This window comes from Symphalangus syndactylus, chromosome 10 (genome assembly GCF_028878055.3).
Source record: "Symphalangus syndactylus isolate Jambi chromosome 10, NHGRI_mSymSyn1-v2.1_pri, whole genome shotgun sequence".
NCBI lineage: Eukaryota > Metazoa > Chordata > Mammalia > Primates > Hylobatidae > Symphalangus > Symphalangus syndactylus.
The window spans coordinates 49716927-49738518 of NC_072432.2; the positions used below are offsets into that span (position 1 = coordinate 49716927).

At 41.6% G+C, this 21592-nt stretch overlaps 1 protein-coding gene across 2 annotated transcripts in view; it reads right to left on the reverse strand.

Annotated features, from left to right (window-relative positions):
* The window catches only part of HERC6 (HECT and RLD domain containing E3 ubiquitin protein ligase family member 6), a 66379-nt gene that overhangs the window by 37623 nt on the left and 7164 nt on the right, over positions 1–21592 (reverse strand). For both annotated transcript variants that reach the window (XM_055297026.2, XM_055297027.2), the window contains exons 4-10: positions 17390–17617; positions 14521–14615; positions 11965–12092; positions 11116–11252; positions 9812–9879; positions 3025–3146; positions 2409–2468 (exon numbers count right to left, since the gene is read on the reverse strand). In XM_055297026.2, coding sequence (XP_055153001.2) covers positions 2409–2468; positions 3025–3146; positions 9812–9879; positions 11116–11252; positions 11965–12092; positions 14521–14615; positions 17390–17617 — 838 coding nt within the window. The remainder of the gene's footprint in view (positions 1–2408; positions 2469–3024; positions 3147–9811; positions 9880–11115; positions 11253–11964; positions 12093–14520; positions 14616–17389; positions 17618–21592) is intronic.

The window sequence follows — 21592 nt, forward strand, 5'->3', positions numbered from 1 at the left end:
CCCATAGATTCTTTGAATCCCTTATCTCAAAATCCTTACCTTGTTGTTTGCACCCATCCTGGATTGTTGTACATTTACCCAGTCCAAATCAAACCTCCAGCCTTCCCTCTCACATTGAAAGAGCTCCTTAAACCAGACTCCCAATTGTAAATAAATTCCGAACTGGTCTTTCCTCTCATAAACACTACCGAAGCTTTGTCTAGGTGTGCTGTTCTCTCTGGCCTGTCTTATCAACAAGTTGTTTTAGTGATATTTGAGAGGCCAGCATTCAATAAGCCTAACAATTTTTAAATAATGCATTATCAAATACTGTATGCCAGCTGCAGTGGGTCATGCCTGTAATTCCAACACTTTGGGAGACCAAAGTGGGAGGATTGCTTGAAGCCAGGAGTTCAAGAGACTAGCCTGGGCAACATAGAGGAGACCTTGTCCCTACAAAAAAATTAAAAAAAAAAAAAAAACTAGCCAGGCATGGTGGTGCACACTTTGTAGTCCCAGCTACTTGTGAGGCTGAGGTGGAAGGATAGCTCAAGCCCAAGAGTTCAAGGCTACAGTGAGCTATGATAAAACTACTGCATTACAGCGTGGGCAATAGCACAAGACCCCATCTCTAAATATTAAACAAAACAAAACAGACAAACAAAATGCCAGGCATAGTGGCTCACGCCTGTAATCCCAGCACTTTGGGAGGCTGAGGTGGGTGGATCACTTGAGGTCAGTAGCTCAAGACCAGCCTGACCCAACGTGGTGAAACCCTGTCTCTACTAAAAATACAAAAAAATTAGCTGGGCATGGTGGCGCATGCCTGTAATCGCAGCTACTCAGGAGGCTGGCGTGGAAGAATCAGATGAACCCGCGAGGCGGAGGCTGCAGTGAGCAGAGATCATGCCACTGCACTCAAGCCTGGGTGACAGAGTGAGACCCTGTCTCAAAAATATAAATAAAAATAATAAAAATTTAAAAAAGAGGCCAGGCGCGGTGGCTCATGCCAGTAATCCCAGCACTTTGGGAGGCCAAGGTGGGTGGATCACTTGAGGTCAGGAGTTTGAGACCAGCCTGGTCAACATGGTGAAACCCCATCTCTACCAAAAAATATTAAAAATTAGCTGGGTGTGGTGGTGCACACCTGTAATCCCAGCTATTCAGGAGGCTGAGGCAGAAGCATAGCTTGAACCTGGGAGGTGGAGGTTGCAGTGAGCCGAGCTGCATCACCACACTCCAGCCTGGGTGACAGAGTAAGACTTCATTTCTAAATAAATAAATAAATAATAAAAAAGAAAGAAAGATTTTCTCCTTGCTAGATTAACTGATTTATAGTAATATTAGGGCTAAAATATTTATGCAAGTACTAAAACAAAGTATTATAAATTTCCCCCTTAAAATATATTCTCTTTTGCAGCCTTTGACATCTTAGGAGTTCCTCACTCCTGGGAAGTGAGCATGGATACTTTTTCACGTTAGGAAGAAAACAATCTTCACATAGAAAAGATTTTCCCACATGCAGTAAGAATTAGCCTGAGGTGAAGTTATTGGCATCCAACAGTTCCTCTAGTCCCACAAGCTGACTGAGAATGCAGCTGGGTTAAGAACTAATGGGACTGCCAAGAGGGTTGTACAAGGGCAAGTAATAGCAACAAGGGTTAAGTGAGTACCGCCTAGTGGCCAGGAGTGGGTACAAGATGTATATCACCATATTTTGAACCAGTGAGCAAACTTAAGGCCAAGTTAACAAGGGAGGGACAGGCAAAGGAGAACCCATATGAGTTACACCAGCTGCAGACAGATCAGCAAGGCATCAACCTCCAAAGAGGCAGAGGGCAGCCTAAGACCCTTTACACTGCTATTTCTCCTTCTCTTCCCTTTTACACACAGGTGCCATATTGGAGAGCTTGGAGGAAAGAGCAGAAATAGAAGACCCAAATATCGAACATTATAGGAACTGTTTCAACTATTGGATCAGACCAAATGTTAAACCAAATAGGAGTAAAATCAGATTTTCTTCTGTAGCAGTGAGTTAAAGACAATATAAATAAGATTTATTTTTTAATTGATCATACACAGTAAAAATTGTAAAGTGTACTCTTGGCTTCTAAGTACTAAAGCAATGTGAGATTTAGCTGATCCCTTGTATATACAAAGATCCTGAAAAAACACCATTCCTTCTAATCAGACAACAGAGTAAAGTGATATGAAGGAAGTAAACAATATTAATTAGGAATTATAACTTACGGTAGTCTAATAGAAAATTACTTTATAAAATGAAAGAATTCTATAACAACCTACAGAGTTCTCTGTGTTGGACTTTGTGGGCAAGAATAACAAAATTCACAAATTAAACTTACTTGAAACATTTCATTTTAAATATTTTCCAGTGTTTTAAATGAAGGTAAATCTTGTGTAAGTATTACCTTTTTTTAAAAAAACTCGCTGTCAGACAAGCAGGAGATGAAAATATCATTCTAATTTCACTGTAAAAGTAATAACAAGGGGTAAGTCACAACATACTATAAAGCATGCCTTTTAAAAATCTTATTATGTCTGAATAAGTAAATGATGACGTGGAATCATTACTAATGAAAATAACTACTCTCTTAAGAGTCTCCCAAATCCTGGGTATACTTTGTTCATATTATTTCTAAATCTCACCAAAACCCTTTATAGTGGATTTGTTCAAGTCATGTAGGTTTAAATAAAATCTATCCCTGTGAAGACCAAAACTCATAAAACTCCAAAGGGGTAAACTATGAAGATATGAAAACAGTCCACCTTACTGAAGGCTTTGTGAGCTTTTTTGATTCACTCCTGCAACTCCCTCACCTAGTAAGGCACCTGGGATATCACATGTCCTCCATATATCTGTAAATGAGTACACTGATGACCTAGTCACACTAAGAGGCTGTAGAAGAGAATCATGGTCAAAATGCAAAGACCTTCACAACAAAACCAAAACCTCTATCTTAGGATAAAATGACCAAAGCCTCAGAACCAGATAAAAGTGGCTTATGATTTATCAGACAGAGCCACCTTTTAGCCACTTCATGTTCAGTGCTTCTTCTTTTCACTGCTATCCATTTTTCTGCCATGGACTGGCTAATTCGGCTTATTTCTGGCAGGGTTTTCCCAGGAGCACGTGTGGAACTAGTATCCTTCAGGGAAGGAAGAAACAAGAATGATCAGGAACACACACATATTCAGCAGTAAATTATACAGTAAATCAGCTGGCATGGGTGGTAAATAGGCCCTGCCCTGTTGGGTGGTAGCATTTGGTGGGAGGACCTTTGGCGTCAGACTGGTAGGGCCATTCCACCTCCTAGCCTGGGCTACTTTGCTTGGTCTGAGCCTTAGTTTCATCATAAAAAAAAAAAAAAAATGAACGCAGGGCTTCAAACAGATACTTGTAGATCGTTATTCACTGCAGCATTATTCACAATAGCCAACAGATGGAAATAACCCATGTCCATAAACAGATGAATAGATTTTTTAAATATACATAAAATGAAATATTATTGAGCCTTAAAGGAATGAAATTCTGGCTGGCACAGTGGCTCATGCCTGCAATCCCAGCACTTTGGGAGGCTGAGGCGGGCGGATCACCTGAGGTCAGGAGTTTGAAACCAGCCTGGTCAACATGGTGAAACCTTGTCTCTACTAAAAATACAAAAAATTAGCTGGGCATGGTGGTGGTCACGGATAATCCCAGCTACTCGGGAGGCTGAGGCAAGGGCTTGAGCCTAGGAGGTAGAGGTTGCAGTGAGACAGGATCATACCATTGCACTCCAGCCTGGGCAACAAGAGCGAAACTCCGTCTCAAAAAAAAAAAAAAAAAAGAAATGAAATTCTGACACATGCTACAACATGGATGAATTTTGAAGACAAGCGAATGAAATTAGCCAGATGCAAAATGACAAATATTGTATGATTCCACTTATATGAAGTATCTAGAACAGGCAAATTCATAGAGACAGAAGGTAGATTCAACATTACCTAAAGCTGGGGGCGGAGAGAGGGAATGGGGAGTTATTATTTAGTAGTTACAGAATTTCTGTTTGGGGTAATGAAAAAGCCTTGGAGATGGATAGTAGTGACAGTTGTACAATATTGTGAAAGTAATTAATGTCACTGTCACTAAACTGTATACTTAAAATGATTAAAATGGCAAATTGTATTTATATATATATTTTCCACAATAAATAGAGATAATAATACCTACCTCTCTGGGTTCTTTTTTAAATTTTTTTAAAATTTTTTATTTTATTATTATTATTTTTGAGATGGAGTCTCACTCTGTCGCCCAGGATGGAGTGCAGTGGCATGATCTCAGCTCACTGCAAGCTCTGCCTCCCAGGTTCACACCATTCTCCTGCCTCAGCCTCCCGAGTAGGTGGGCCTACAGGCACCCGCCACCATGCCCAGCTAATTTTTTGTATTTTAGTAGTGACGGGGTTTCACCGTGTTAGCCAGGATGGTCTTGATCTCCTGACCTCATGATCCACCCGCCCCGGCCTCCCAAAGTCCTGGGATTACAGGCTTGAGCCACCACGCCCGGCCTATCTGGGTTCTTAAGATTCAATTATAGTAAGTATAAAAAGCTTTGGGATTATAATGGGCACTCAATAATTAGTTTTCTTCTTCCCTTTAATCACCCACAAGTGTTTACTTTTATGTCAGTAACTCTCAAATTGTAACGTGCATCCAAATCACCTGGTAGGTGATTCTGGTGGGCTTGTTAAAGTAGATTGCTGGGCTCCACCCCATAGTTTCTGATTCAGTGGGTCAGGATAGAGTGCGAGAATTTGCATCTAACAAATACTCCAGTGATGCTGATGCTGCTGGTTTGGGGATCACACTTTGAGAACCATCGCTCTATATAATACTTGAGACCAATAGCCCAACCAAGGGTTTCAAAAATCACTGTCTGGAAAGAAAAATCCATTTTCAATACAGTCTTCCAAAGGCATTAGCGCTCTGCTATAACTTATACCTATGCCTCCACTGCACTTGTTATGAGCCAGGAAATCCTGCATCATTTTGGTTTAATGCTGAAATAAAAGACCTCTTGAAGAAGACAGGTAACCACGGCTCTTAAAGTTCCCTTCAGTTTCTTGATCTGAGTCCTGGGTTTTCCCTGTAGTTTGATCAAGAGGAAGAGTTTTTCCCCCCACATCCCGGGAAACTTGGGACAATGAAGTGCTCCCTCTTGGCAGTTACGTACCATTTCTTTATTTTCTGCTTCAAAATCCCTAGCTCCTGCCAAATGCACGGCAAGAGACGATGTCATCTGCCTCCTCTTCTTTTGTAATCTTCTCCCACTGTCCTGGTCACTCCCCTTCATTCATCGAAAGCGTCGGCACCTTGCTGTCTTCTTCACACCACAATTCCCGTGGTCGCCCTTCCTGCCCTCACTCTTGGTTACTTCAGAATTGATGAACCTGATCTATCTCCCACCTTCATCTCTCAATTCTTAATCATCTCCACTATTTTCCTCTGCTCCACCCCAGCCACACATGCCCTGGATCAGGGTTTTGAAACTGACACTATTGATATTTTGGGTCCGATAACTGTTGTGAGCAGCTGTCCTGTGTATCATAGGATGTTTAGTGGTATCACTGGCCTCTGTCTACCAGATGCCAGTAGCAGCCACTCCCAACACCATGCTCTCCCCTAGTTATGACAAACTACAATGTCCCCAGACATTGCCAAATATTTCCCAGAGCACGAAATCACCCCTAGTTGAAAACCACTGCCCTAGATATAGGTGAGAAGCTGGATGTTATAATTATCAATTGTTCCATCTTCTAAATTTCTACTGGAAATGTTCTCTTCTCTGACCATCATACACCATCTTACAGATTCACCTCCTTTAGAGTAAAACCGCAGTCCAAGATTCTTTTTTCCACCCGGATCTCCAATCCATTAGCCCTGTTGTTTGTCCACAATTCATCACCCTCTTTCGTCCTCCTTACCCAGCTTAGATTCCATGGTTCATCACTATAATCACACCTATAACTCTTTTGTCCATTTCCTATTGTACTTACCTAGCAAAATTCCATCTGTAATTAAACTTGACTCTGAATTACTCCAAAATCCAACTGAAGCAGCCTAACATCATCGGAGAAAGCTGCACAACTGTGCAGACTGATTTCACTTTAAGTCTATGACCACAGATTTCAAATGGGCACCTGATACTGTCTAATGGATTCCAAGGCTACCTGCTTTTCCCCAAGACAACTATCGCAACCCTTCCTTTTCTTCCTAAACCTTTCATACTCTTCTGCTTACTCATGCCCAGATGGGGACCTTGTCTCATGCATCACTGAAAATTGAAGCAATTAAGCAAGAACTAATCACCTTCCCACCATCAACCTATCCTCACCTGTATCGTTTCTTATTACAGCAGAATAAACACATCTGTTCAAACCCCTCAATCATGCTTTAGATTCTGCTTCCTCTCTGCTAATCTCAGACATTGCTTCTGCAATTATTCACTCTTTCTTTTTCTTTTTCTTTTTTTTTTTTTTGAGATGGAGTCTCGTTCTGTCGCCCAGGCTGGAGTGCAGTGGTGCATCTCGGCTCACTGTAACCTCCGCCTCCCAGGTTCAAGCAATTCTCTGCGTCAGCCTCCCAAGTAGCTGGGATTACAGGCGCCCACCACCACGCCCGGCTAATTTTTGTATTTTTAGTAGAGATGGAGTTTCACCATATTGGCCAGGCTGGTCTTGAACCCTGACCTTGTGATCCACCCACCTCGGACTCCCAAAGTGCTGGGATTATAGGCGTGAGCCACCATGCCCAGCCTATTCACTCTTTCTTATGCAGCATGAGAAACCCTCTCACAGTTCTCTCCTCTCCTTCACATCAAAATTTCTCAGAGTTGTCACAGGCATTGTTTGCACTTGTTCCCCTTCTATTCTCTGTCCAGCCCACTCGGGTCAGGTTTCCTTCTCTCTCCTCTGCAATAACACAATCTTACCAAAGCAAAAATAAACTATGCACTCCTCTTACTTGACCACTCAGCTGTATTTGACAGAATTAGCCACTTTCTCCTTCTGGAAATATAGTGGTCTCCCCTTATCCAAGAAGGGTGTGTTCCACCAAGACCCCCAGTGGATGCCTGAAACCATAAATAATATCAAACCCCATATAGACTGTGTTTTTTCCTATTATCCATACGTATGATCAAGTTTAATGTATAAATTAAGCACAGTAAGAGATTAATACCAATAACTAATAATAAAATGAAACAATTATGACAATTTACTGTAATAAAACATATGTAAATGTGGTGCCCCTGTCTTTCTCTCAGAATAGCTTATTATACTGTATTCACCCTACTTCTTGTGATGAAGGGATGAAGTGGAATGGTGTGAGATTTCATCATGACACCCAGAACATGTGATTTAAAATTTATGAGTTGTTTATTTCTGAATTTCCCATTTAATATTTTTAGGCCACAGTTGAATGTGGATAACTGAAACTGTGAAAAGCAAAACCGTAGATAAGAGGTACTACTGGGAGCCAGGCGCGGTGGTATACACCTGTAATCCCAGCACTTTGCCAGGCCAAGGTGGGCAGATCACTTGAGCTCAAGAGTTCAAGACCAGCCTGAGCAACATGGCGAAACCCCCGTCTCTACAAAAAAAAAAAAAAAAAAATACAAAAATTAGCTGGGCATTGTTGTGTGCGCCTGTAGCCCTGGCTCTGGCTACTCGGGAGGCTGAGGCGAGAGGATGGCTTAAGCCTAGGAATTTGAGGCTGCAGTGAGCCAAGAATCCAGCCTGGGTAACAGAGTGAGACCCTGTCTCAAAACAACAAAACAACAAGCAAACAAACAAACAAAAACAAAAGAGAGGACCTCCATACAGGTGCTTTCTTCTCTTGGCTTGTTTGGCCAGTCTCTAGGTCTCCTTTCCAAGCACATTTCAGATGGGTCCCCCCTCACATAGCTGACCCCAGCTTACAGAACTGGCTCCATCTTGTAGAGCTCTTTGTCCTTTCTTCCTATGGCTCTGCCTCACTGGCCTTCTGTCACACACACCAAACTCATTCTTGCCTTACCGGCTTTCTGTGTGCAGTTCCCTCTGCTCTGAGCATTCTTTCTCTGGACCTAAGCATGGCTAAAATCTCCGCTCAACTGTCTTAGCCTCTACAAGGCCTTTTCTGACAGACATTTCTAAAGAAGGCCACCTCACCAATCTCAAACAATCAATGTGTTTTCTTCAGAGTACTTGTCACTGTCTAAGACAATTTTTTTTTTTTTGGAGACAGAGTGTCGCTCTGTGCCCCAGGCTGGAGTGCAGTGGCACAATCTCAGCCCACTACAACCTCCACTCCTGGGTTCAAACAATTCTCCTGCCTCAGCCTCCCAAGTAGCTGGGATTACAGGCTCGTACCACCACTCCCAGCTAGTTTTTGTGTTTTTACTAGAGATGGAGTTTCACCACATTGGCCAGGCTGGTCTCGAACTCCTGACCTCAAGTGATCTGCCTGCCTCGGCCACCCAAAGTGCTGGGATTACAGACGTGAGCCACCATGCCGGGCCTCTAATACAATCTTATTTATTTTGCATTTACATATTTATGGTCCGGCCCTGCCTGTGGAGTCCAAATGCTATGAATGAAGGTAACTTTGTCTGTATTATTCATTTTTGTCCCAGGCACCAAGAGCAGAGCCTGATATGTAAAAGGGTCTCAATTTTTGTTGAGTGGCTGATTGAATGGCTATGATAGAGCAACCAAAGTATAGTCTCCTAACTATCCCAACAGCACAGAAACCTTTGCCTCTGACCACTTTCTGTGCCAGGGACTACAGAAATAGTCTATTATGTTTCTAATTTGTACTTTTTCCCGTCATCAGGAATGTTTTAAACGTCAAGTTTAAACATCAATTTTAAAACATTCCTGATAACAGGAAAAAGTACAAATTAGAAAAATAACTATGAAGGCTTTTGTTTCCATAAACATGTTTCAGAACTCACCCAGAAATGTAATAATAAAATTCCTCCTGTTAACAATTAGGAAGGCACTATAGCATGGTGGGTAATGGTGTAAGCTATTGGGTTAGACTGCCTGGATTTGAATCCAGCTCTACCACTTACTAACAGTGCAACTTTGCATAAATTCACCTCTCTGAGACTCAGTTTTCTCGTCTGTCAAATGTGAAAAATAAAATCAACAAGAGTTGATATGAGCATTAAACATCTTGATCCATTTGAAGAACTTCAATTGCTGCCTGACACTTGGTGACTGCAGTTAAAATTAGTCATGACTGTTATCTATCATCATTAATTTTATTAAGCAATAAACTTGAGTTGGGGACTCGATGATGTGACCCTTGCAACAGAGGACAGCTGAGACGCTGCACGCCACCCCTGCCACACACACCACTGCACACTGACACACATGGCAATCCTCCCACTGAAGGAGGTGCCACTGGGAAATTCCCTATAGGACACGTCAGAAACCCTTCCTTCACAGTTCTGGACAGGGAAAATTCAGTTCCCTCCTGAAGATGGAAACAGCTGCTGTTGACACAAGTTACATGTGTATGTGCATTTACATGATGCAAATTCAACATACACACTTACCAATAAAGAAAAAATAAATCTGAAATGGTGGTGGTGGGGGGTCTAATCTGTTAGGAAAGTTGACAAGGAAGTGAGAATTATGTAATTTTTTTCATAAGCATTCTAATATAGGACCTTATTGTTTTAGTAAAACACCTGAATATATATGAATAATACAGTATTTCAAATACCGCTCTGAAATCTTGAGAAAAAATAATTTTTAAGAGGAACAGAAAGCATAATAGATACCTGATGAGTTGTCACAAAGTTGGCATATGTTCCAGCAAAAATGTGTTTGACTTGAACACCCACGAGGTCTAAAAGAAAGTCATAAATCCATGCTTAGAGTTTTTAGAAGTAAAAATAAATCTGATGTATTACCAAGCCAAATTTATTTACTTACTGGCAATTTATATTCTCCTAAACAGATTTTGACTACAAATGCATAAAAGATTAATTTTTTTTCTTTTTTTCCCTCCCATCATATTGAAATAAAAGATCGGTTTTGATCGGATTACATGTCATATATTTATTTAGTCTAAAATTTAGTTTTTCATGCACTTGCATAATGCAGCCAGGTGGCCATGCTTTAGAAGAGATTTGATTAAATACATAAAAGTGTATTGTTCTGGTTGCTTCTTTACTTTCTTAATAAACTTGCTTTCACTTTATGGAAAAAAAAGTGTGTTGTTCTGATGTTTAAGTAATCAAGTTAGGATCCTCTTCTGTATTACCTTAATCTTTTTTATTTTATTATTTTATTTTATTTTTTTGAGATGGAGTCTTGCCCTGTTGCCCAAGCCGGACGATCTCGGCTCACTGCAACCTCCACCTCCTGGGTTCAAGCAGTTCTCCTGCCTCGGCCTCCCGAGTAGCTGGGATTACAGGCTTGCACCACCACGCCTGGCTAATTTTTGTATTTTTAGTAGAGATGGATTTCACCATGTTAGCCAGGCTGGTCTTGAACTTACCTTAATCTTTAGACACGATTACCAAATACCCTAAGATTCACTGATTCACTGCATAAGATAACAATGCCCTATCTATCTATCTATCTATCTATCTATCTATCTATCTATCTATCTGTCTATCTATCTATCTATCTATCCATCTATATAAAATAAAAGTACAGCTGGGCGCGGTGGCTCATGCCTGTAATCCCAGCACTTTAGGAGGCTGAAGCGGGTGGATCACCTGAGGTCAGGAGATTGAGACCAGTCTGACCAACATGGAGAAACTCCATCTCTACTAAAAATATAAAATTAGCCAGGCATGGTGGCACATGCCTGTAATCCCAGCTACTCAGGGGGCTGAGGCAGGAGAATCGCTTGAACCCGGGAGGCGGAGGTTGTGGTGAGCCGAGATCACGTCATTGCACTCCAGCCTGGGCAACAAGAGCAAAACTCCATCTCAAAAAAAATAAATAAATAAAAATAAAAATAAAAGTACTAGGGGAACTACAGTTCTGTAGAATCCTTTGAAAGGAAGCTGAATACTAGTTCTCCTCCAGCGGCATTGATGAACACAAAATCATGAATTAGTGGGACTCATACCTTCAGCAGAAATCAGGCAGCTAATGTCAAAGTTCTCTGTCAGGGCCTCTGGATGAGTTGGCTTGCCTGTGTCACTTGGTCCATGACCAAAAGATACCACCTGACCAGTGGTGTGCACATACGCAAGGGTATGATAACTACAGGAGAGAGAACACACCGTAATGAAGACTAAGGCACTCACGGCTTTTGAGAAAGATGATGTCCTTTAACACAAAATAACAAACACAAAAAACCCAGTTTACTTTTACTAAGTACCCAGCTCCCTTAGCACAATGTCAGTGTTAGAGGGCATCAAAGGATGTGGCTAAACAGACGGTGAGTCAATATTAACTTACTACTAATCTTAAAAATAGAGTGTTATTGATGGGTCTTTACTATGGTTGCAATCATTTGTGTTCTAAATGCAGGCATTTCTATTTTTTGTTTTTTATAAATGCATTGGGTAGATATTTAAACACTCAAAGTGTCCTCATAATTAGGTTATGCAGAACTCCAAATATATATATATATGTAAATATACGTCATCTTCTGCATGCATGAGATTAATTTACTTTAATTTTGTCTTATTAACTTAAGTAGGAAAGCTCTGCTATTTTTATCATCTACTTCCCATTCTCCAGCACCTGGTACAGTGTTCTATACACAGTAGACTTCCAATTATTTCTTATTAAATAAATAAAATATCTAGAATAAAGATTAAAAACTGAAAAATTAAACTATATTTGAAATAAGTAAATTTTCAGGCAGGAATTTTAAGGTTTGATAACACTCCATATGAGTCATTTCTAAGTAATAAAATATAACATTTTCTACACATGCTAAGAAAAAGAAGAAGAAGAAGCCTATTACCTTCCACAATCTATCTGCGAAACTAGGCCATCAATTATTTCCACAAGTTGTGGACCTCTCTTCTCAGGAGTGGGGCTGTATCCCAGCTGTCCAGAGCGATTGTCTCCAAATGTGAACACTTTTCCGTCCTGCTTAGCAAAGGAAGAATCAAATTAATTGCAGGTTTAAAAAGGTAACTAAAAGCTTACTGATGGTCATACAAGAGTCCGTATGGGAGCACTCTGTGAAACACAGGCTCTACATAAATAGGAGAGATCCTTTATTCTTTCTAATAGTGTATGTCGAGTTAACACTTTAAACATGAAAAATCACCGGGGTCAGGCACAGTAGCTCACACCTGTAATACCAGCACTTTGGGAGGCTATGGCAGGAGGATTGCTTGAGGCCAGGAGTTTGAGACTAGCCTGGCCAATATAGCAAGACCCCATCTCTACACAATTTTTTTAAAAAAAATCATTAGCATTTCCTTAAAAACTCGGCACCTTGGTGATGTATTGTACAGCACGGTGACTATAGTTAATAATGTGTTTCATATATGAAAATTACTGAGAGAGTAGATCTTAAAGATTCTAATCACAAAAAAAGATATTTATGTGAGGTGATGCATATGTTAACTAGCTTGATTGTGGTAATCATTTCACAATGTACACATGTATTAAAACATAATGTTGTACAGCCTAAATATACACAATTTTTATTTGTCAATTATACCATAATAAAGCTGGAAAAAGAAAGAATTAGGTACTTAATAAGTCTTTATTGAATGAATAGATAAATTAAATGGTTTAAGAGTAAAACCAACATTTAAGTATGACGTTGTACTTATTTGAACATTTTCCTAAAAATACTGTCTTTCCAAATCATTCTATGATTACAAACAATTGTAGCTTTCTCTTTATTTCTATTTATTCTACTTATTTCTATTTGTTCTTTATATTAAGAATAATATAATCCAAACAATTGAGGGTTTTCTAATTTAAGATATGCATTTAAAACAAACAATAAAAATAATTGGGGGCATATAGTTTTTAAACAAACATTTCAACTACACAAGTAGTTTTCAAGTCTATTCCTTATGGCTCCAGAAAGAATCCATCTCTTTGGAATATACTGTATGGTGAGGACAAGAATGAGAAGAAAACATTCAGGAAGCTGGTTCATACCTATGCCAAGCAAGAAATGGAATGAAATAATGTTCTAGGCTGTAAAGTGGATTATTGAAAACTGTAAAAATTACTTTGTTGCTTCTATCATAATTTTTATCTGTAGAATCACATTGTCAATGAATAATTGCTAAAGGGGCCGGGCACGGTGGCTCATGCCTGTAATCTCAACACTTTGGGAGGCTGAGGCGGGTGGATCATTTGAGGTTAGGAGTTTGATACCAGCCTGGCCAACATGGTGAAACCCTGTCTCTACTAAAAATACAAAAATTAGCCAGGCGTGGTGGCACATGCCTGTAATCCCAGCCACTTCGGAGGCTGAGGCAGAAGAATTGCTTGAACCTGGGAGGTGGAGGTTGCAGTGAGCCGAGATTGTACCACTGCACTCCAGCCTGGGCGACTGAGCAAGATTCTGTCTCAAAAAAAAAAAAATAATAATAATGATAATAATTGCTAAAAGGGATTAGTTCCTGTATTAACCTAATTTTTTTTTTGTTTGTTTGGACAGGAGAGTCTTGCTGTGTCAACCAGGCTGGAGTGCAGTGGCATGATCTTGGCTCACTGCAACCTCTGACTCCTGGGTTCAATTGATTCTCCTGCCTCAGCCTCCCAAGTAGCTGGGACTACAGGCGCCCATAACCATGCCTGGCTAATTTTTGTATTTTTGTAGAGACGGGATTTCACTATGTTGGCCAGGTTGGTCTTGAACTCCTGACCTCGTGATCTGCCCACCTCGGCCTCCCAAAGTGCTGGGATTATAGGCATGAGCCACCACACCCAGCTATTAACCTAATTTAGTAGGTATCTAAAGATACTTCCTAAAGCTGAAATCAGCTTTTGTTACATATCTTGAAAACCTTATGATTTATATTTGGTTCACATCTCCTCTTTAGATATGTGTACACTGAATGGCTCTATCTAGATATTGGTATATATATCTTACGCTACAGTCTGAATGTTTGCATCCCCCCAGAATTCATATGTTGAAATCCTAACCCTCAATGCCATGATATTAGGAGATGAGGCCTTTGATAGATGATTAGGTCATGAAGGCAGAACCCTCATCAATGGGATTAGTGCCCTCACAAAAGAGGCCCAGGAAGGACCCCTCACTCCCTTCACTATGTGAGGACACAGTGAAAATATGGTATCTATGAATGAGAAGTTTGGCCCTCATCAGACATCAAATCTGCTGGCACCTTGATTTTGGACTTCCCAGCCTCCAGAACTATGGGAAATAGATACCTGTTGTTCATAAGCCACTCTTTTTATGGTATTTTGTTATAGTGGCCCAAATGGGCTAAGGTCTCTGTCTTTCAACAATAATTAGTACATATGTATCTTGTTACCATTTCTCTGGAACTCAAAAAAATAGCAACATGTTTTGGATTACCTGGGTAAGCACCGCAGTGTGCTCAGCACCACAGCTGATATAAACCACACCTAGATTCTTCAGTGCACCAACTGAGAGAGGCTTGTTGCTTTGCACTGTTGAAAGAAAGCAGAATCTCTAGAGTGTAAGAAACAGACTCAGATTTCATGACTATTTACATTTTAATATCTTTTTATATTTCTTTTTTTATGTAAGAGATATATTTTATTATTCTTATAATTCACTAACATAGTTTTCAGATTTCATGAGTATTTATATTTTTAATATCTTTTTATATTTTTTATGTAAGGGGTATCTTTTATTATTTTTGTAATTCATTAACATAATTTTAAAAGTAAACAATCCGAAGTATAAGACAGAGGAAAAACCCTACCTTGGGAAAGAAAAAAAGAAGTGCTCCTTTAACATTTATTTCTGGAAGCTGTCTAATCTTCTGGAATGCCCGAGGCTATTGACCTAGAAAGCTAAGCTTCAAGACCCTCATGCCTGATACTACTGCCATCTGTTGTATTCATTTGTCAACCTAAAACAACAACAGAGAGGCTCTCAAAGAACAAGTTTATTTGGGAATGAATGACGGGATTACAATCCAGGACATGCATGCCATAGCAGGCCATGGGCATATCTGGGGAGGTTGAGGCAAGGGGGAACTTCTAAAGGCAAAAAGGAGAAGTACATGTACGTTATTTTGAAACAGAAGTTCATTGGTTACAAGGACTTATTGCAGGCAGTGACATGTGTACTGGCCAGTGCTAGGAGAGGGTCTTCATAGAAGCCACCCTGACTGCAAGGTTGCCATTTAGTAAGGTTACTTGCAAGGCTGCAGTTAGGAAACACTGTTACTGGAAAGATGTCCTCATAGAGGTGGCCTTAACTGCAAGGTTGTGGTTTGGGTAGAGTCCTCTGGGATAGTTATTATCAGGCGGATCTGTGTGAGGATCCTCCCTTCATGACCCCAGGCCACCCAACTCCATTTTATTAGGGTTTGAAATAAGTGACTCCATATTGATTCTGACAATTTTCACATATTTCTGTCACACCATAGATGCTCTGCAAATGTATTATAAAAATTGAGATGATAAGAAAAACTGTCCGGGCATGGTGTCTCACACCTGTAATCCCAGTTCTTTGGGAAGTTGAGGCGGGTGGATCACTTGAGCGCAGGAGTTCAAAACCAGCCTGGGCAACATAGTGAAACCCCGAGGCTATTGACCTAGAAAGCTAAGCTTCAAGCCCCTCATGCCTGATACTACAAAAAATACAAAAATTAGCTGGGTGTGGTGGTATATGCCTGTGGTCCCAGCTCCTCAGGAGCTGAGATTCCAGTGAGCTGAGATTGCACCACTGCACTCCAGCCTGGGCAACACAGTGAGACCCTGTCTGAAGAAAAGAAAAGAATAAAGAAAGGAAAAAAGAAAGAAGAGGAGACAAGGGAAGACAGGGGAGGGAGGGGAGGGGGAGAGGGGGAAGGGGGGAAGGGAGGGGAGGGGAAGGGGAGAAGGGAGGGGAGGGGAAGGTAGGGGAGGGAAGGAGAGGGGGCGAAGGAGAGGAGATGGGGGAGGGTAGGGGAGGAGAGGGGAGGAGGATAGGGGAGGAGAGGGGAGGAGGATGGGGAGGGGAGGTGTGAGGGGAAGTAGGAGGGGAGGGGAGGGGAGGGGAGGGGGAGAAGGGGAGTGGAGGGGAAGGGGAGGAGGGGAGGGGAGGGGGAGGAGGGGAGGGGGAGGAGGGGAGGGGAGGGAGAGAAGGGGGGAGGGAGAGAAGGGGAGGGGAGGGAAGGGAAAGGGAGGGCAAAGGATGACGGAGGGGAGGGAAAGGAAAAGGAAAGGAAAGGAAAGAAAAACTTAGCTAATGCTGAAATGGTGAAATGAAACAAGGTATAAGTGCTCAGCATGGGACTGGCACAGGTTAGGTGTTAACTATATGTTAGCTGAATGTAAGGAATTAAATAGAGGAGGATGGAGTTTGTGGGGAGTACATCTTGATGAGTTTTGTGTTCAGAGGAACTGGTTGTTTAGATAAGTTTTCTTTTGTCTAGAGGAACTGGTTGTTTGACCTAATGTTAGCAATCTCCCAGTCTAGCAGTTTCTAAACTTTGCTGCAAATTGGAATCACCTGTGAGGTCTCTAATGACGACAGATGCTTCTGGGTTTCACCCCCAGACGTTCTGATTTAATAGGTATGGGGTCTGACCTGGACATCGGGATTTTTAAAGGATCCTACAGCAGGCAGAATAATGGCCTCCCAAAAAATAATGGTCTCCCACCTCCTAATCCTGGAGCCTGTAAATATGTTAAGTTACATGGCAAAGTGAAGTTACAGAAACCGATGGAACTAAAGTTGCTAATCAGTTGACCTTAAAACAAGGGAGAGGCGCCTGGATTATCCAGGTGAGCACACTGTAATCAAGGGTCTTTTAACTGAGGAAGAGGGAGGCAGAAATGTCTATGTGAAAGTAATGTGACTTGAGAAAGACTTATCAGCTACTGCTAGCTTTGAAGAAGAAAGAGGTCTATGAGTCAATTAACGCAGGTGGCCTTTAGAAGCTGGGGAAGGCACGAAAATGGATTCTCCCTCAGAGCCTGTAGAGAAGAAGGCAACCTGCTAACACCTTGACTTTAGCACAGCGAGACCCGTGTCAGAATTCTGACCTCCAGAACTACACGATGGTACATTTGTGTTGTTTTAAGCTGCCAGGTTTGAGGTGAGTTGTTACTGCTACAACAAGAAACTAATATAGCTCCCTAGGCTATTCGAATGTGTCACAAGTTTGGGAACCGCTATTTTAAGCGTTAAGACTGCCCTTTGCCAAGTTGGTCCTCCACCTGGAAAGAAAGAATGATTTACTGCACAAACAAGACTATCTCCTTACCTGGGACATTACGCCCACTGAGGGCCAGCTGCCCTGCACTGTTACTTCCCCAGCCAAACGAAGTCCCACAGAGAGACAGGGCAAAGCTGTGAGCCCCTCCAGCAGCCACCTGAGCCAGTGGGATCCCCTCCAGGGACCTCACCCTCTGCGGGCTGGCTTGGGAGGGGAACTCCTTCCCTAAGCCAAGCTGCCCATGGCTGTTCTTTCCCCATGAAAACACTTGGCTATCTACAAAAACAAAGATGAGAAATTAAGAATTGTACACATATTAGAATACCAAATTCAAATAGAAACTACTAATTCTACAAATCTTTTTTGTGGCTTTAATGAGGTATAATTGACAATAAAAATTTCATATATTTAAGGTATACAATATGATGAGCTGAAATACATATACGTTGTTAAATGATTGTCGCAATTAGCTAATTAACATATCCATCACCTCACATAGTTACCTTCGTGTGTGTTGTGGTGAGAATACTTAAGATCCACCCTCTTAGCAAACTTCAAGTATACAATGCACTATTATTAACTATATAGTCACATGGCTGTACATTAAAAACTTACTCACCTTATAACTGAAAGTTTATACCCTTTGACCCACATCTTCTGATTTCCCCCAAACCCCCAGCCCCTGGCAACTACCTTTCTACTCTCTGTTTTTATTGAGTTTGACTTTCTTTTTTTTTTTTTTTTGAGACAGAGTTTCGTTCTGTCATCCAGACTGGAGTGCAGTGGTGCGATCTTGGCTCACTGCAAACTCCACCTCCTGGTTTCAAGCAATTCTCCTGCCTCAGGCTCCTGAGTAGCTGGGATTAGAAACGCGTGCCACCACGCCCTGCTAATTTTTGTGCTTTTTTAGTAGAAATGGGGTTTCACCATGTTGGCCAGGTTGATCTCGAACTCCTGACCTCAGGTGATCCACCCGCCTCAGCCTTCCAAAGTGCTGGGATTACAGGCATAAGCCACTGTGCCTGGCTGAGTTTGGCTGTCTTAGATACCACATCTAAGTGAGACCATGAGGTATTTGTCTTTCTCTGTCTGGCTTATTTCACTTCGCATGATGTCTTCCAAGTTGCAAATGGTAGGATTTCCTTCTATTTCTATTCTACTTCTATTTAATTTTACAAATCTTTAAAAAGTAAAACAGAGATAAAGAAAAAAATGAGATTAAAGTATCCCAACTAAAGGCAAGCAGGGCGGCCCAGGTCACCTTCAAAAGTCCCTTCAAACAATGTCCACCCTTCTCCCTCCAGTTAAGGGCAACTGTGTTCTTTCAGCTGCTCAGGCCAAAAATCTTAGAGTCATCCTTAACTCCTCTCTTTTACACCCTTCAACCCAGCAAATTCGAAACTTCTACCTTCAAAATCTATCCAGAATCTCACCATTTCTCACCTCTCCACTGCTACCACCTTAGCCAAGTCACTAACATTTCTCTCCTGAAAAATGACAATAGCACCTCACTGATCTCCCTGAGGCAACCTTTGCCCCCATCAGTTTGTTCTCCAAAGAGTAGCCCGAGTGATCCTTTTAAAAATATAAGTCCAATTGAATATTTCAGGAGCTTGCTATCTCGCTCAATGATGGACCAACTCCCATCACAGACCCCACATCACCAGTCTGGCCCACTCCCACTTCCCAGACTTCATCTTCCCCTGTTCACTCCTCTCAAGACCCTTTGCTATTCCTGGAGTACACTTCTGAGCATGCCCCAACCCCATGGCCTTTGTGTCTGGGTAATTCTTTCATGGTTAGCATCCTATCTCTCCCTCCCTTTTCATTTGGTTTCTCCTCATACGTCACCTTTTAAGAGATCTCTTCCCTGACCGCCTCATAAACTAGAAAGACTCCTTTCCTCCACCCAGGTACTCACTCTCTGTCCCCTTACTCTTGAAGGGGTACCAAACCAATATATCTCATCCCACTTCTTTAACATGTTTCACGATGGCTATTCAGTAGGGCTGGAAGTACAAGCATAGCTAAAAAGCTGTCTTTTGTGTGGGAGATTTGCACCTGTACAGAAAATCTGCAATGATACAGGCAGGCTTTCTCTGAGGCCCTCCTGTGTCTGATCTAGGAAAGATTAACTGAGAGTCCCACACCTCTAAAGGTCTGGAAGAAACATTCACCATCTGTTCTGTTTGAGGGCTGCTACCTGTAAGGCTTCATCTACACAACAGGACCACCTCTGCCTCAAGATGATATATAAGTCTCTCTACCCCATTGGGGCATTGGGGTAATTGCTCTATGGTTCTTCCCATGCATATTAATAAATTAATATGCCTTTTCTCCTATTAATCTGCCTTTTTTTTTTTAGACGAGTCTCGCTCTGTCACCCAGGCTGGAGTGCAATGGCACAATCTCGGCTCACTGCAACCTCTGCCTTCCAGGATCAAGCGATTCTCCTGCCTCAGCCTCCTGAGTAGCTGGGATTGCAGGTACCTGCCACCATGCCCGGCTAATTTTTGTATTTTTAGTAGAGACGGGGTTTCGTCATGTTGGCCAGGCTGATCTTGAACTCCTGACCTCGGTGATCCACCCACCTCAGCCTCCTAAAGTCCTGGGATTACAGGCATGAGCCACCATGCCCAGACTGTATTTTTAGTAGAGACAGGGTTTCACCATGTTGGCTAGGCTGGTCTCGAACTCCTGGCCTCAAGTGATCCCCTTCCAGAGTGCTGGGATTACAGGCGTGAGCCACGGCACCCAGCCAGAAAAAAAAAATCTAATCTAAGCTTATCTAATGCCTAAGTATATACCTAGTAAAATGCTAACACATCTCAGAGATTTTTTAATAAGTTATTACATCTTTAATTTTTTAACTCTTCTAAAGTTAATTTCTAACACTAAAAATAATTTTGAGGGCACAATGCAAAACGTCAAACTCTCACGAAAGTCTATGAGAGCTCACCTTTCACCACAGCAAATGCATTGAATGCCTGGGCTCTGCCCAGCCTTTACAGTTCAGACCAATGCAAAGGCAAGTCAGTATCCCAAGGAAAGAATTCACACCATGTCCATAATTAAGAAGGACAGTGAGGAAGGAAAAGAAGCTCCTATTTATGGTGGCTCTGCTGTATGCTAAGGACTGTACAAGGTATATAGGGTACCTTCTCTCACTCAATCTTCTAAATAACCTGCAAGTTGGGTATCAATATTCCTACAAATGAGAAAATTGAGACTCAGCCAAGTTAAATAACTTGCCCACGATCAAAGAGCTAGAAATGACAGGTAGAAGGAATCACACAATGGCCATGGGATATGCCCTGGACTTGTAGTCAGTGCAGTGCAGTAAGTAAGCACTTAGGGTTGAGACCTAAACACTATAGGTTCAAATCTTGACTATTCTGTTTCTTAGTGTGTAACTTTGGGTAAATAATTTAAAGTCTCTGAAGTCAATTTTTTCCATTTCTGAAATGAGGATATAAATCATACCCTGCTCCTGTTTCTGTTTGTTTTTCGTTTTTAGAAACAGTCTTGCTCTGTCGCCCAGCCTGGAATGCAGTGGCACAGTCATAGCTCACTGCAGCTTCAAACTCCTGAGCTCAAGCACTCCTCCCGCTTCAGCCCCCTGATTAGTTGGAACTACAGGTGCATACCACCATGCCCAGCTAATTTTTCAAATTTTTGTAGAGACAGGATCTCACTATGTTGGCCGGGCTGGTTTCAAACTCCTGGCCTCAAGTGATCCACCTGCTTCAGCCTCCCTAAGTGCTAGAAATACAGGTGTGAGCCACCATGCCTGGCCCAGTTCCTGTATTTGTAAGGTAATTATGTGAAAAAACACACATAAAGCATTTAACATGGCAGCTGGCACATAGAAGGTGACCAATAAATGTTAGCTGTCCACAGACCATGGCACAGTTGCAATGACACGTAAGACATCACCTGAGGAACATACAAATGTTACAGTCCTTTGAAGGGGGTCAGGATATGCCACACCAAAATATGCTACTTTGGCATAAGGATTGTTTTGAGTTGAAGGCAATTGAGAGTTAAGAGATGCAGGAAGAGGTTTCTGCCCTTCTCTTATCTGCCTAAAAGCAAGGCTTAAGTTTCCCTTTGTGGAGTTATCTCCACTCTACCGTACCAGGGAGAGAAGAGTAACTTTTATCACTGAAGAAGATGAAGCAGCACTGAGATGAATCTGCATAAACAAATCTTGCTAAAATATCCCGTATCTTCCATTGGTTTCCCTATATA